The sequence below is a fragment of the Manis pentadactyla genome, chromosome 9 (genome assembly GCF_030020395.1).
Source record: "Manis pentadactyla isolate mManPen7 chromosome 9, mManPen7.hap1, whole genome shotgun sequence".
Classification (NCBI taxonomy): Eukaryota; Metazoa; Chordata; class Mammalia; order Pholidota; family Manidae; genus Manis; species Manis pentadactyla.
Genome location: NC_080027.1, coordinates 36,708,619 through 36,726,662, shown reverse-complemented (window position 1 = coordinate 36,726,662; position 18,044 = coordinate 36,708,619). Strand labels below are relative to the sequence as shown.

The window sequence follows — 18,044 nt, the reverse complement described above, 5'->3', positions numbered from 1 at the left end:
AACAAAAATGTAGAAGAAACTAAATTAAATAGGTTCCAGATACTTGTCTTAGGATAAAATGGGTTTTAGCAACCTGACTCCTTTATTAATCTAATGTTATTTAAATTGTAATTCATGTATCAGGTTCATAGAGAACAAAAATGCAGAGGTAGCTTTAACTAATTTCTATACTTTTCCCCACTATCTGGAAGTAGAATAATTCCTATGAAACCGTTCCTAAGCCGAAATGTCATAAGTGAAGGCTATCCCCTGCTTTCCGTAAGTTCACATTATGCCACTTCCCTATTATGAAAGTCCTACATTTTTAGGATGGTGATAGCTTTTTTCGTAAAAGTGAAAATCCTCTCTGGATGTCTTTTAGTAGGTCTTTCATAAAAAGGAAGTGGCGTAATATGAACTTTCAGAAAGCAGGGGTATACCTGTGCACAGAAACCCTTGTAGGAAATTGGATAGTGTATCCTAAGTCTTATATCTACTAACAGAAAATTGTCTTTCAAAAGTAATTTCCTTGCCCATCTAAGAAGAAATTCTATTCTGAGGTAATTTCTCATAGGCATTTAAAAAAACTGAGTTCTAATCCTCTGACACAAATGTACTATGAAGTTTGGACAATCAACATTATCTCCCCAAGTCTGTTACCCTGACTGTAAATGAGCAAGTTGAAATCAGTCATCTCAAAGCACTGACATTCTATGATCTATGTGAGATAGCATCATATTATGGAAATCGTAAGAGCTTTGCAGAATTTCTATTACTGGCTAAGATGGAATAACATGGACCAGATTTATTTTTCTATCTGAAATAGCTAAAAATAGAGTCAAAATATATGAAACAACAGTATTCAACACATTGGACATCAAGAAATAAAGGGCAGTTATTCCTGAGAGATGGCAAACTAAATTATACCAGTTTACTGTCTAGAGAAAATTTCCAGGTAACAGGTCTCCCAGAGTTCAGAAGATAGACCTGGGAGTCTGGAAACAGTCAATGTGGTAGAGTTCAAAGTCCCAGAAAGGAAAGAACTGCACAGAAAGAGCAAGTTTGGGAGATCGGCAGAAGGTCCTCCTTCAATCATGAGCTGCATTCTGATCTATGATGAAAGTATCCAAGGTCTGAGAAAGAACCATTAAACAGGATGAAAACGAACAATCTCCAAAGTTCACACATGGTCTACAACTGTTTGTTTCATTTTCAGCAAGAGTTTCTCTCAATAATGGAGAAAAATAAGCCCTAGACTAAAATGCTTGGGTCCCATCTAAACAAGCTTAAAAAATAAAACCTGAAATAACCACTTCCAACAACAAAGCTCAAGAATATTTATAGTAATGTAATAGTGTATAGTAATGTAATAGTGACTCCCAGGTCAATGTAACACCTAACAAAGCAAAATTCACAATGGGTGGTATCCAAAAATTACTAGGCATATATAGAAGCGGGAAAATATAATCCATAATGAGGAGAAAAATCAATCAGTCAAAACCAACCTAGGAATTACACAATACAATTAGTAGACCTAGTAGACAAGGACATTAGGATGGTTATTGTAAATGCATCCTCTGTTGACAATGTTAGAGAAAATATTAAACATATTAAGTAGATACCTGGAAGATACCTCAAATTCTAACCAAACTTCTAAATTCTAATAACTTTTTTTTTTAATTGAAATATACTTCTATGCAATATACTGGTTTTAAGTATACAACACATTACACACATTATTAAATTCACCTAATAAACTTCTAATCAAACAACGTCTGAGATGAAAAATACGCTGGATGGAATTAACAGCAGATTAGACAATGCAGAAGAAAAGATTAGTGAACTCCCATACAAAGCAATAAATATTATCCAAAATGAAAAAAAGAGGAAAAAAACTAGGAAAAAATGAATAGCACCAATGTGCCAAAGAACAACCTCAATACCCTAACATATGTGTAACTGGAGTCCCCAGTGGAGCACGGGACCAGAAAAATATTTAAAGAAATAATAGCCAAAGATTTTCCAAATCTTATAAAAACTATAAACACATAGCTCCAAGAAACTCAGCAAAACCCAAGCACAAGAAACAAAGAAAAAAAACTACACCAAGACATATTAGAATTAAATCACTTAAAATGAGTGGTAAAGAGAAGATCTTAAAGACAGCTAGAAAAAAAAAGATACATGTACAGAACAAATATTTTAAAAATCCAGCAGATTTATCAACAGAAACAATGCAAACTAGCAAACTGTGAAACATCTTTGAAAGACTGAAAAAAAAAACCCATTAATCTAGATATGAATGAAGCCACTCAGTAATTGGGCACTGTTACTATTATACAGTCACACTTACCATACATTTCATCTTCCAATCCATGAACAAAGGCTCCACAAGCTCCTGACTCAATCAAGTTCACAGCACCCGTATCTACTTCTTCCTTGGGAGCATCATCTCCCCACTTCCTGCCACTGGAAAACTCCCCTGAACTGTAAAGCTCCTTGGCACGCTCATGTGCAGTACGTTTCCTCTGTGGAAGACACCAATAATTACCACTTGCAGGAGGTTCATTAGGGATCAGTGAAATGTACTCTGAGAACTTGGGAAGGTAAGAAATAAGACTGCTCTCTGAGAATTACACCCTAAAAAAAAAAACTCAATAGATCAGCATAGAAAAATGCAAATTCAATGTAAAGTAAAACCAAAGGTTTGCAGGTCTATCATAGCTGATAGTAAACTTATTAAAGACAGCAAAAGAATATGTTGATCAGCCAGGTGATTACATCTGCCATGCAAACAGGAAAAGAAGAACCAGCGAGGCAGTGACAGTGTCCCTCCAACCACTGTCTGGGGTAGATAATACACTGGCCCTAGAAAAGAACTATTTCAGTCCCAGTAGAAAAAAGTAGTCTCTATTTGACAAGCTCTGTGCTCAATTTTTGATTAACACTGTACTCACAAAGCACCCTTCCTGTAAATCCACTTTCTGCACAGATTGCCTAAGGGGGAATATACTAGTCAGCTAAAGTAAATATCCAGACCACTTGACAATTATATTCTCATCATAAATGTTAATTACCATTCTACTTACACATCAGCCTCTTAGGAACCTTCTTGGTGTAAGTCATCCTATGGCTGATGATCTCAAAGGTACTGCTGAAATATGGCACCTGAGCCTACAGTCATAAAGTTTGTACCTTGTGACATCTTAGAAACCCTTGCATTAACAATCCCTCACCACTCACCATAAACATGTCCTTTTTTATACTTCCACCCCAGTAAACACAAAGAACAATCAATCACCAACCTCAAATAAAAGCAATGCCCTTCAGGAAAGCCATATAGCAATGTTTCATGAAGCACAGATAATCAACTCCTCAACAATTACTAAGAATTTTTCTCATGGAAGAACTCAAAAGAAGAACAGGTCTATTATGCATGAGGATGATATTCTTTATGTGATATATAATGGTGAAAAAATTAGGAGAATCTAAATGTACAATAAAAGGCTAAAAGTGATAGTATTTCCACTTAACAGAATATTATGCCATCATGAAAACACTAATATGAAGTTGGCAATATGAAAAAAAAATATGTAGTGACAAATATAAAAAGCAGACTACAAAATTATCTGCATTCAATGATGCAATGTTAAAAACATGCATAAAAAATATATCAAAATATATCAAGATGAAAGTTACTGTGTTATAGTAGTTGGAATATGGGTAAATTGCTTCCTTTTCCTTCTATTAATCAAAGATTCTGTAACTATTATCACTTAGAAATTTAAAAATTAAGATGTTGATATATCTTACTTTAATACGTACATATCATATTCTCAGACTCAGTTGGTACTGAAACCATGCCAGAGAACTATCACAGTCAAAGCTTAATGGCATTCCAAGAGGCATTTTGTTACATTTCAGGGAAAGAATTTATTCATTCTCCCATAGGAACTGCTGTTGAAAAGTAGTTCTGAGATGTCATACAATCTCATGAAGAAACAGAAAGTTAATCTTAACTCTTTTCATTTTAACTGAAGTATAACTGATACACAACATACTGGTTTAGGGCATACAACATTGTGATTTGAAAATTATGACTTTAAAAAATTGCTGACCACAGTTAAGTTAAGTATAGTACCCATCTGTCACCAAACAGTTATTCCTATACTGACTATATTCCCTATGCTGTACTTCTAGGACTTGTTTATTTTATAATTGGAGGTTTGTATCTCTTTAACCCCTTCACATATTTTGCCCATCCCCCAACCCCCATCTTCTATGGCAATCACCAATTTTTTCTCCGTATTTATGAGTGTATTTATTTTATTTTTTAGATTCTACATATAAGTGAATTTGTCTTTCTCTGACTTACTTCACTTGGCGTAATTCCCTCTAGATCTATCCATGTTGTCACAAATGGCAAGATTTCATTCTTTTTTATGGCTGAGTAATATTAATGTGTGTGTGTGTGCGCGCGCGCGCGCGCGTGCGCACGCGTGTGTGCCCCATATCTTCTTTACCTAACACTTAGGTTGCTTCCATATCCTGGCTATTGTAAACAATGCTACAATAAACATAGGATGCATGTATCTTTTCAAATTAGTAATCTTGCCTCTTCTTTGTAAAATACAACCTGTACAAAGTGTTTCATTAACTTAAAATTTAATGAAGTAACTTGTAATTTGGTTCAACTTACTAAGATTTTAAATTAAAATGTAGTCTAGTCACCCTACATTAACTTGACAAATGCATGGGCTGCAAATTAAATCAACACAACTTTGCATATAGCTGCACTGACATTGGTTACAGAAACAGAGTTTAAACAACAAAGAGTTCAATTTACCCTCAGATCTGACATCAGCTTCTTGTCAAGTGTTTGCTCCAAGAAATGAGAACTGACTTGCTCCATAGAGCCCTGTAAAACAAAATAATCCAGAGCAAATTTACAACTTTTAAGATTTAAACATTATCTTGAAATTCAAAGTTTGTAGCCAATATAAATGCATAAAGATAACTTTATTCTTGATAGTGAAGATGCCTATGGGTTCTGAATTAGGAAAATAAAAAAAACATGAGCAGCAGCAGCTAGTATCTATGTGCCGTACACTGTTTATTCATATATTAACTCACTTAGTCCCCCCATCAAGTAAATATTATTATTAGTTCCATTTTTAATATGGGGGAAAAAAGAAAAAAAGCAAGGCACAAAAAGATTAAGTAACTCATTCAAGGTCACAAAGAGTGTAAATTACAGAGCTGGGCTATAAATCCAGCCTCCAGAATCCTTTGCCTTAACCACAACTGTCCACTGTCTCTCCATTCCTTTTCATTCCATTCTTTCCCTTCATTGGTCATTCATTCACTCATTCAATATAACAAACATTTACTTAATAACCATTCAATTTTATGCCTAGTTACCAGGAACAGGAAAACAAAAATAAAACATCAATTCTACATTCAAAGAGCTCACAGACTAGTGAGGGAAACCAACAAATAGAGATAACTGTATTATGGTATAAACGCTATAATACACATTTATAAAGGGAGCTATGGGAACTCAGAGAGCAAGCAGTATGCATTGGAGGCAAGGTGGGGTGAATTCAGGGAACCGAAAATCACAAGTGCAAATGTATGAACAGAGAAGGCCATGTGGGAAACACCAAGTGGTTCTTTGACTGGAACACAGGATGGGGGTCGGGAGGCAAAAATGAGAAAGAACAGTTAATTAGGGATCATATCACAAAGGGCCTTGTTTGCCAGAGTAAGGAGTTTGCCTTCTGAATAATAACCAGATAATCTTTTTCAAATGAGCTCAAAATATTTTATAGGAGTACAAAATATTTTACATATACTTTAAAAATTACTCCTCCCCATAATCCCATTAAAAATGTACATTAGCCTCATTTTTTTAGATGCAAATTTTAGATGCAGAGAGATTGGGTAACTTGCTCATTTCAGTTAAGGAAGAAGTATAGTCAGATTTATACCTTGTAAACATCATCTTGGCAGCAAAGTAATTAATGGACTAGAAGGAATCAAAATGAAGTAGACCAGTTAGGAGACTACTAGAGCAGGTTCTAAGCATTCTTAAGGAAGATATTGGAGACCTTCTCTCTAATTTCCAAGTTGTAAATATGGAAATGCTCATATAGGCTCAGACTTTTTCTCCAATGACATTTTCCACAGAAAGTTACATGTTCTTTGGGAACATCTGTAACAAAGTTAATACTTTTCCTACAACTCTAGGAGATTAATTGTAGTGTTTTGACTTAGCAGTTTCAAAACCAGGTTTTTATCTCTACATGGAACAGTTGGTGGCCTTGTTTGTTACAAATCTGAGCCAATATCAAATCTAACGTTCATTTTTTAATTCAAGACATTAATTTTATACATAAGAACTCTAAATTTTTAAGATCCTCTCACTTTCAGTTTAGTTTTACCACCAGCATTAACAGCTGGCTTTTTAAGGGGAACTTGTTTTTTCTACAAAAAACAGTTATAATGACTTTCCAGTAAATTACTATAATCACAGTCTCAATGCCTTCCTCCAATGCCTTCAGCTGAGCTCTCTCCCAACACCACAGTAAGGCAGGGGTACTATTCAAGTTCCTGCCTCAAAAATTATGTGTTATTATTTGTAACAAATTTCTAGTGTTATTTAAGGAGCTTTCCATTTTAAATCCACAAATACCAAGAGCTCTGTAGTATATAATCCACTTGACAAATGTTGAGACCTGAACCAACACAGGCCCAGTAGAAATAAGGAAGGATAGATTCAATGGATGTCAAGAAGGCAGAATTGATTAAGAGTTGATGACTTAGTGGATACAGGACACCTGAAAGAATTCCCATAAAGAAGATGTGGTACATATACACAGTGGAATATTATTCAGCCATAAAAAGAAAAGAACTCCTCCCATTTACAACATGGATGGATCTAGAGGGTATTATGCTCAGTGAAATAAGCCAAGGGGAGAAAGACAAATACCAAATGATTTCACTTGTTTGTGCAGTAGCAAAACAGAAGGAACAAAATAGCAGCAGACTCACAGACACCGAGAAGGGACTAGTGGTTATCAAGGGGGTGGGGTGGAGGTGGATGAGGAGGGAAGGTGAAGAGGGCACAATAATTTGCAATCACAATATAAGTTGGTCACAGGGACGGTAGTACAGCATGGCAAGTATGGTCAGTGGTTCTGTAACATCTTACCATGTTGACAGTCACCACACTAGAGGGGTGAGGATTTAATAATATGGGCAACTTCTGAACCACTGTGGTGCAGTCTGAACCAACATCAGACTGTGTATCAATGATACTTTAATTAAAAAAAAAGAATTCCCAAATGCCTCTGGGTAAAAGACGGCTTCATTCATGAAAATACTGAAGGAGCAGATCTGGACCAAAACGATAACAAATTCATCTAAAGTACATCTTGTCAATCAGAAAAACACCTACATTCTTGTCTACTTTAACCAAGACAAATATATTCAGGTAAGATCTCTCCAAATGTACTACTACCACTACTTAACCTACATTTATAGAACTAAGAAAATCATGATATTTAACAAATGTGTCGAATCTGCTTTCAGAGCAATAACTGCTCAACTAGTATAAAAATATAAGTTTATGCACTCTTTGTTTATTTCAGTTTTCAGGTTCCTAGCCTCTACCCAATTAAGTGATAAAGAGCAGCAGACCAAAAAAAAAATATGGATTACCACGTGAGACAAAACTGCCACTCACTAGGACATCTGCATTTGCCCTAGGAAAGACTACCATGGGGCAGACTGACAAACATAAAAACCTACAATCTGTCTGAAAATGCAATTTTCACAGTCCAAGATTTCTGCAGGCTTATAAATAAGATTTAACCTTTGTTAAATAAGAGAAATTGAACGTTTTAAGAAGAAATCATTGAACTAAGAACCATATTCTAGATAGAATGCCAATTACCATGATTAATTTCAAAGTGACTATTCCAAATAGTCCCATGGAGCTATAAACTTGGAAATCCAGTTTCTTGGCCCCATTAGGGCAGTTATAAATAAATGAGAACCAACTTTTTACATAGTTTTGAATTTTCTGATACAGCCCATATCTGAAATTTTTCATCCTATCAGCCAAAAAGAATGAAACTACTTATTTTTTTTGTGCAAGATGGACTTAAGTCTAAAACCTTATTATTAATTCTTGAACAACTTGGCTTCTGCTCTCCTCTCAAGCTTTATCTTCTTGCACATCCCCCACATAGACCATTATTCCCCCACACCAAGAAGTATTAAACTGCTAGTGATTTAATATATTATAGTTTATTATATTTTCAGTATGAATAATATTGTACTCATTCTATGTCTCTGCTCATATATTCTCCTTTCCTACTTCTTTACCTAGTAACTAGCACTCATCATTCAAATCTCAGTTCATAAATGACCTCCTCCAAGAAGTCTTCTGTGTCTGTGGTTAGGTGCTCTTTTCTCGGAGTACCAGGTATTCTAACTGACTGACTCTCTGGGTCAATCTACCAAACCACCAATTCTTTTGAAGACACAGACTATGCTCAGTGTCTATATAAATATGCAGTTTACCTGAATCAGTTTTGTCTCTTAAGAGTTAGAGTGGGGGTTTACCTCTTCACTTACACAGAGGAACTAGTAAACCAGCAGGGCCTTAACTGTACAACCACAGCTTCCAATGTGTAAATGGACCCTTACTAGGAAGAAGTCCTACACAAGCTTTAGAAAATGAAGTGTTATTTACTATCACGTGGGCTTGGACAAATGGCGTCACTTTTCTAAATGTCAGTTTTATTATTTATAAAATGAATATTACATTGCCTACCTCAAAAAGTTGATTAGAAATTATTTGCAAAAAGTATGTATATGAGTGTATGTGTGTATGTATATATGCATCATGTGTTTTTGTATAAGGAAGTGGGTGTGTGTGCATGTATATGTGTGTATGACTAAAAGTGTCTAGCATAGTAGGCCAGGAACTCAATAAATAGTAATAATTATTATTAGCAAGATAAGATTATTAATTCCTTTTGCAGTATAAACATAATTACTTAATTTGTAGATCTGACTTGAAATCACTGAAATTGTAACATAAAGCACCTGACTCAAGTTAGAGTCATCCAAGAGCAAACCCTTTGATTTCATCACTGTAATTCATTATCCATATAGCTTTACATGAATATATTTCAGGTCCTATAGGGTACAAAACTGAAAATTCTGCATCATCCTACTTTAAGCATTACTTTTCTAAACTACTCACTCAGAAGCAGACTTATCATTGAACTATTCCTCTAAAAACATTACATACACACACAAACCACTAAATGCTGAATCAAAGAATCTGATGAATGACTGGATGGTTATGAATTTTAGAATATTCACAAACCAATCAAAGCTTTACAATATGAATTCAAAAATAAAATCAATTAATAATTGGGTTACTCTACATTTTATTATGTATGGACAAGCAATATAATCTGTAAGTAGGAAACATCCAAATCATCCAAATTCCTTCTAATTTCATGAAAATGCTTCCCATGAGTGTCAGCTGTTACTCCATAAATAATGGGGACAGGACTAGGGCTATCACTAGATCTGTGTGCATACAACCAGGTCCAAAGTATTTAGCCAACAATCTTACCAAGACTGGTAGAGGTGGAGGCCCTCAAATGGGAGTATCCAAAAAGAATCTCAGATTTTCTTGCTGTTACATTTATAAAAAATTTTATAGATAAATATATTTATACACTATAACCATTTCCACCACCCCACATAGTATAGTATTTCACAATTTATAAGCATGTTCATACACATTTGAGCATCATGACACCACTGTGAGGTAAATGAGAGCTATTATAACCCACTTAATAGATGGGGAAAATGAGACTAAGATCAAGTGACATGTCCAAGATAACACAGCTATAAAATAAGGCTGGGTATCAGTCCAACACTCATTCTTCTATTAAGATCTCTCTCCGAAAGGTGAATTTTTTTACAAATGTACTATGGGTTCCCAAAGGCAAAGCAGTAGGGAAAGTACTAGGCTAGACATCAGGAGATTAGTATCTGAATCTCATTCTACAACTTTCTGTCTGTATAAATTGTATAATTTACTTAACTTCTCAGAGCCTAGAAAATAGGAATGATAGTGTCTAGCTTAGTGGGTTCTTGTGAAGAATAAATGGCCTCATAGCAAAGTATCTAGGTCCTAACATATGCTTAGTAAATGGCACCAACTATTTTTATTACTGTTTTCCTTTTTCTCTAGGACTTGTCCATCTCATATGCTAATGAGGTTATACAGGATTATCTTTAAAATTCTTTCTAGTTCTAAAAAACTACTACTTCTCCATAGGAAAGTGAGCCATGTCTTTCTATTTTAATAAATACTAGGGCTTCTAAAAGTGGATTACACTGGCCCTAAGTATAGTTTCTCAAAATATTTGTACAAGCGTAACAGGCAACATGTTCTTTAAAGAAAGTATAACTTACCAATAGCTTTGCAGCTTGTACTCGAACAACCCAGGAGCCATCGCTGACCATGTGACAAATTTTTCCAAATGCATCATCAACCAAGCGAATTTCTTCATTAGAAGAAGGGATTGGGACAATGCTAAATTAAAAGAAAAGAAACAACAAAAACATAAGCCTAAAGCTGCAGCTTCAGTAAATTGAGAATGACCAATAAAAACTGGCACAAATAGAAAATGAGTAGCTGAATAACTCTAATCCTAGAACTATGGAATACATTTCAGAGTAAACAAATCACTCTGGTAGTCTGAACCACCCTTTTAGTTGCCTTGCAAGTTTTCAGTGGCTTGAATAAAAGTGCTTAACCCACCAAAGGTTCAAAGATTTTTGAAGATACCAAAAACTAGCTGCCACAGAGTATTTTACATCTTTAAGCCTTTTCTCTAACTGCATTACTGTCATTATAGTAAATCTCAGAATAAATCAATATAAAACATACTTGCAAATCTGGTCCTAAAAGAAGAAGCAATTTCAATTAGTCGTTTTTTGTTTTTTTGGTATTTATAGGTTTATTATTAACTCATTCTGGATTTCCAATTTCAGCAAGCACTTTACTGAAAAGGAAGAAAAACACTTTATTTTTCCTTACAGAAGGAGCTCTTCTATAAAACAGAATAAATAATATTTGTCTCTCCACCTCAAAAAAATCACTGTGTGAAAACACAGTTTAATTACTGTGGAAGTATTTTTAATCAGGAAAATGCTACATAAGGGATCATTATTCTCAAACTCACCTGGTAACTTTATCTGTCATTTGTACTTACTAAAATGGGTCCCTCCAAGTTTTAAGATATAATAGGGTGGGGGGAACTGGACATCACCTGAGAAAGATAGTCCAATCGATTCCATTATAGACAAAGAGGTTATGACCCAGAGAGGTGAAGTACCTTTCCCACGGTACACAGGAAGTTCATGACAGCTGAAGAAAAAGGACCAGGCAACTATTCCACAATGCCTTCCAAAAATCTAACCAATAATCCTTTTCTGGAGGTGGGCTTTTTTCATGGTGCAAGGAGAGAAAAATGGCTTAGCAATGAACACCCACACTGACCTTTCAGGATAGAGTTGACTGACAACCCAGATAAGCTGGACTGCAGCACTGCGCACTTGTTCATAGTCATCAGAGAGCAATTTACAAGCCTGCAAAGAAGGATTCCAAAAATCTGTTAGTCCTACATCCTCACAGGATGTTGAAACTATTTTCAAAATGAAGATAGGGTGGCTGCTGGATAAGGATGCCAATCAAAATACTTGTGGGTGGTTTTAACTTCTTGAACCTTTGCCCAACAAAGAATTTTTGGCTGTGTTCTGACTGTGCCTCCTCCCACCCCATGTGTGAAAGTAGAACCACAGATTGACAGACAGCACAAAAGCCATCTAGAATAGCATCAATCCTTGCAAAGCCTTTTGGGAGCCCACAGTGCTTCTCTCAGAGGCTTACACCACAAAGATGGTTTTTTTCCCTACCTATAAGATCCAAGCACACATTTTTGACTGACCGTCTATCTGAAATCTCAAGCACTCTAATTAAATGTACAATTTTAGTGGTGAGCTGCCAAAAGAAGCCAGATTTTTTTTTGTTTTACTTCGGTCTGAAGTGAAATATCCCTATTCCACCCACATGGCAACACCCTAGACTTCAACTACGCCCAGAACTACTCCACTTCTGAATTTTTAAAATCCTATATTCCATGCTCTGACCATAACATGCTACTCCACCAGCTCTTCCATTCCTATGACTTAACACATCACCACTCTTCAATCCCACTACCTATCCATTTAACCAGTTTGTTTCTCAGCCTAGGCACTAGTGACACTTTGGATGGGACAATACTTTGTGGTGAAGGGCTGCCTTGTGCATTGAGCCTCCACCCACTAGATGGTTTTAGTACTACACCCTCTTCCCAACAACTGAAACAGTAAAAAATAACTCTAGACAGTGCCAAATATCCCCTGGGGGGCAAAATTACCCTGGTTGAGAACCACAGCTTTAATCCCATCCTTTTCCCCACCTTCTCCTCACTCCATCTGCTTCCATTATTCCATTACTTCAGTCTCCTCAGCACTGTCAGCAACATCATTTACAGCCCGCTTGACTTCTGCTACAGCTGCTCTACAAACCCAAGACCTCTACTCCTCCTAACAGCAGCAGAGCTCTGCAAAGACCTCATCCTCTAGGAGATTGGTGCCTCATGATCTTGAACCGTTTGGGCCCTACTATGAAATCTTTTATACCCCTCCTTTCCACTTCCATTTCTCAAGGCAGCTTTTCTTAAGCTCCTCCTCAGGACACCTATCCCACTACTAGCCAAAAGGCAATCTGCTTATCTGAGGAAAAGCAAGGTTCTCAGGCACAAACTCTCCCAACTATTCCATAAGTCATAAATAAATTACGCCTCTATTCTCTACACATTGCTTTCTCAATATCTGAGGAAAGGTGTCCTTTCTAATTCTTCATCCTCCTACTTTTGCTATGGATCCCATCATTTCCTCACACAGGCCTTCCCCATACATCCTCCAAAACAGGTCCTCTTTGTGATTTTCTATTATAGCACACTATTTATTTCAGAGTACTACTCATGTGCTATATTTATTGTGTTTCTTTGTTAACTGTCTGTCTTACCCAGGAGAATGCAAAGGATATGGATCCTATCTAACACGCTCAGTATTACACAACCAGCATGAGGTACACTATTTACTGGATGAATCAGCTCATAAATCTGATTTTCTGCCTCAAGGAACTTACTCCATTATTTATTCCCTTTGTCTGTTCTATCAACTTCTCCCAAAACACTAGCTCTCCCTTCAACATATAAACATATTTAGCACCTATATTTAAAACACAAAAAGCCCTCCTTTGATCCTGTGCCCCCTTCCACCATCTTCCATCCTGCTGTCCTATCATAGCCAAGTCTCTTTAAAATGCAGTCAATATCACTATCAAACTGCCTCACCTCAACTGACCCCAATCTGGCTTCCACCCCCACAACTCTACTCAAACTGCTCTCTTTAAACTCACTAGTGGCCATTTTGTTGCTAAGTTCAATGGGTAGATTTCAGTCCTAACTCAGCTGACCTTTGAAAGCATTTGACACTGTCGACTATAAGAACTCCATCTCTTCCTCTTCCTCCATGTGGTTACTCCTCAGTTCCATTCTAGAGCTCCTTTCTCCTATCTACTGCTTAAATGTTGGATCTTATCCATTGCTCCATCCTTGGTCTCTTCCAATCTTCTTACTTTCTCTGGGTATCCCCATGACCCCCACATAGGGATGGCTCTAAATATCCACCTCTGATCTCTCCTGAGCTCCAGACCTTCACAGAACCTGGAATTTTCTTTATGGGTGTCTTCATCAACCATTCAAACTCAACATAACCAAACTGAACTCATTATGGTACCTAATATTTCAAACCCTCCACTTCACTCCTTTGAGGTCCTTTTCATTGCCTGTATAGTTAACAGGCATAGTCTTATGCTACTAAACATCTGAATCATCAACTCTTTTTCCTCTGAGTCCTTACTCTCCAAGTTTACTTTAATTATTTGGCTTCCTACATTGTTTTCTTATAAGCAGAGAAGGTGCTGGTCATGTCAACACAACCATTCTGATCTCATTCTACTTCATTCGTAAAATAAACTTGGTTTACACATAAGTCATAGGGGTTTCGCTAATTATTATCTCCCTCTGAAAGACAAAACCATTCTTGGTAGGCTAACAAAATCTGGTCTCTGAGCATGGATTTAGATTGCTTGTCTCTAGATTCATTCAATAATTCTACAAGAAAAATATAACCATGTAAGGCCACTTGGTGAGGGAGTCAATCAGATTCCCCTCGTGATAATACTACATCATGATCTTTTCATTATCAGTATACAATGTGATATCTTTTCATTGATCCTGTGGTCTTGGTCATCCTCTGCCAGAACACTAGTTTGTCAGGTGCGGTCCCCAGAACTGACTTCATGTTTGGCCCAACCCGGGGTCAGCAAGTCCACCACTTTACTTATTCTGAACACTACTCTTCTGTTTGTGAACTTTGGTATTCATTCATATTGACATACCTAAATCCTCCTAAAAATCCTTTTTATATGAACTAGTGTTATTCAATTACGTATCTGCACTCTCTTCTTAGAATGTACGTTTTAGATACAACTTTTCATTCATCCCAATTGATGTTGTCAGTTAGCTAGCTGAAGTTCTGTTTTCAAATTCTGACAACGAGTGTGCCACCCTCCCAGTTTCATGATACCTCCTCCTCCCCTTCCAGACAGTGGAAATTTAAGGTACCTGATTATATATTGTTTGGTGTAATTTTAGTCCTCTTTCATGGAGCTGCAACTAGAGAGTAAAGATAATAATAGTTTAGGTATTTGGAAAAAAGGTCACTATTTCCAATGTCACCCCACAATCTCATATATTTTCCCCCCTTCTATCAGATTAACATGGTTCCCTTTAGTCAAAATTGGTGCATTACAAATAACAAACCTGTTCAAAGATCTTTCAGTAGAAGTATTCAAACATTCGATAAATTTAATGCATGGACTATCTCAAGGGGATATTAAAAAAAATATGAAATAGTAAGGCTGAAGAAGAAACAGTTAATACCAGCTCCCCCTAAAAAAGCATCCCCCTCTCAACCCTGGTAACTTGCCTACATTTCTGAAACATGGAAGGGACAATCTGTACTAAGTGTCACAGGTGCCTGGGAGGGATGTTACCGGGTATTACACTATGACAGGTACAAGCTGTACCTTCCATGTTTCAGAAACCTGAGTGAAAGCTACCAGAGAGCCCAGAGGAAACCACAGCTGCTGTACAGGAACATGTGCCTTTCTCTGATGCCACCACTACCTTCCTGAAAGTATGATTAAGGTAAATCCTAGGAGGATTCAGAAGGTTCCAAGGCAGTACTACTCATGAACTTTAAAACAAACAAACAAACAAACAAACAAGACTGTCCCCATTTAGGTTCCATGATCATGTTTACCATGGCTTTTATAGCTGCTGTTCTGACACGTGAGTCTTGGTCAATGAAGTAATCCCCTATAATCTTCTGGACATCTCTGACAGCTTGGCCTTCTGCATCTTTTGTCACATTTTTCTCTAAAGAGCCAAGATTGCCAAGTAATTGCAAGCACTTATTTCTTACACCATGGGAGGTATCTGTCAGATGCTATGAAAAAAACAAATGGACATGATTAAGATGTCATAAAAATAAACAAACAAACAAAAAACAGAAACAAAAGCATTGTATCAACTTTAGGCATGACTTCAAACACTACATTCTCACCAGTCAGTCTGGTATGGTGTTACTTGAGTAGGTATCTTGCAAAAAGAATTTTGAGTCCTTAGAAAACAAGATCCCCATTTGTTCATCACTGTATTCCCAATAGCTAGCACTTATAAAAAGTAAGTACTTGAAAAATGGCCCCTAAATTGCATTGATTTGCTATTAAATCTAAAAACAGAAAATTTATAAATTTTTAACTTTTAATAACCATAAAGAAATACAAGAAAATCAAGAATACATATCAATAAATTTTCACAAAATTAATACATACACATAACAAGCACCCAGATAAAGAAATGGAACATGATCAACACCCCAGAAACCTCCCCATATACCCTCTGACTAACCACTCCCCACCATCAAAAGTAGCCACTATCTTGACTTCTCACACACAGATTTATTTCACTCATTTTTGTACTTTTAGTGTCAGGCTTCTTTTGTTTAATACTAAGTTTGAGATTCACCCATAGTATAGTATTGAGGATTGATTCATTAGTTCTCATTACTGGATAGTATTCAATTTGTGAATATACCACCATCCACTTATCCTTTCTACTGTTGATAGATATTTGGGTTATTTCCACTTTGGGGCTATTATTAATAATGCTACTACGATTATTCTTGGTACACATGTTCACATTTCTGTTGTATACACACTTAGGAGTGGAATTGCTGGGTTGCAGGATATGCATATGTTCAGCTTAGGAAGACAGTACCAAATAGTTTTCCGAAGTGATTATACTAATTTAACTAATTTACACTTCCATCAGGAATGCATAAGTGTCCCAGTTGTGCCAAATCCTTGTAAACACTTAGTACTGTCAATCTTTTTTATTTTAGTTCTTCTCACCAACATTTGAAACTATCACCAGTTATCTCTCTCTAATAACTAGTTCAGTTTTACTAAAATAAGCTATTTGCATAATGCAGTGACAGGGACTGAAAATGCTTTAAAGAAATGAGACTGTACAGTAGATGATAATATGGTGTGGAACTCTTGACTTTTAAACTTTTTAGACTGAGACCCACAGTAAAAAATATCTATCATATTACAACATAACATAGCTCTCACATGCAAATATATATACATAAAGTTTAACAACACAATATTTACCCTTACATCTTCTGATGTACTCTGATATTTGAGTCCTACATTGTTCTTCAAAAAATACCAATCATGACCCATGAAACTGATTGTACTACCCTCCAATGGTTCATGATGCTCAATTTGAAAACACTGAGATACAGGAAAGTAAACAGGACCAGCAATAAAAGTTTTTATTGCCCCAAAAGAAGGACATAGTGTAAGGGTAGGGTTTAACCCAATTAGGGAATTCAGACAGGGATTTCCAGAGGTAATGACAGTTGAACTTAGACTTTAAGTTTTTAAAGTCTGGTAAGAGTTAATGAAGAAAAGGGAATGGAAGAAGTGGCTGCAAAGTTCTGTAGGCAAAGAGAATAGCATATGCAAAGACCATATGGCAGAAAGGAGCACACTATTAGATGAAATTAATGATGGCAGTAAGGCGAGGGCTATGATTCTCAAAGTGGGGTCTGAGAACCCCTAAGGTTCTTAGGGACTCTTTGAGGGGGTTCTGTGTGGTCCACTCTTTTCAATTATGTATCTCTGAGAAACTGTCATGTACTTCAGACAAAACAACATATTATTTTGTTACAGATTGTACAAACAGATATGAGTAATTATTGTGAAGAAATTACTAAAAAATATTTTCAAAGTTTATCTTAATTTCTAATACAATTAATATTGACAGACATACCCACATATAGAAAAATTCTTTGGGTACCTTTAATAGGGTCTGAGAATGGAAAGGGACCCTTAGACTAAAAACCATGTAAGAACTATTAGGCTAGGTGCTAGGTCTTGTAGGTCTTGTTGAGAAGCCACTGAAGTGTTCTGGGTAGACAACAGGTAGAAAGGTTTTCATTTCATAACGATTTTTATGTTGTCGAGATCAGCATTTCCTAAAGATTATTCTCAAATTACAGAGAACTGACTGGAGAAGAGGCAGTATAGCTGTGAAGAGACCAGGTAGGATGTATTATAGTAGCTTAAGTGAGAGATTTTTTAGATTAAAACGATAGAAAGATGGAACTATATGGATAGATTTGAGAAGTACTTAAGAAATAAGATTGGCAAAACTTAGTGATTTGACTGAGCATGGGGTAAGGGTGAAGGAGTTGTTAAGGATGATTCCTAGTTTTTT

General features: G+C 36.2%; 1 protein-coding gene across 2 annotated transcripts in view; it reads right to left on the bottom strand.

Annotated features, from left to right (window-relative positions):
- The window catches only part of INTS4 (integrator complex subunit 4), a 159,794-nt gene that overhangs the window by 64,030 nt on the left and 77,720 nt on the right, over positions 1-18,044 (bottom strand). For both annotated transcript variants that reach the window (XM_036895474.2, XM_057507195.1), the window contains 6 exons: positions 15,517-15,702; positions 14,817-14,867; positions 11,579-11,667; positions 10,489-10,609; positions 4,826-4,897; positions 2,333-2,507 (listed from right to left, as the gene is read on the bottom strand). In XM_036895474.2, coding sequence (XP_036751369.2) covers positions 2,333-2,507; positions 4,826-4,897; positions 10,489-10,609; positions 11,579-11,667; positions 14,817-14,867; positions 15,517-15,702 — 694 coding nt within the window. The remainder of the gene's footprint in view (positions 1-2,332; positions 2,508-4,825; positions 4,898-10,488; positions 10,610-11,578; positions 11,668-14,816; positions 14,868-15,516; positions 15,703-18,044) is intronic.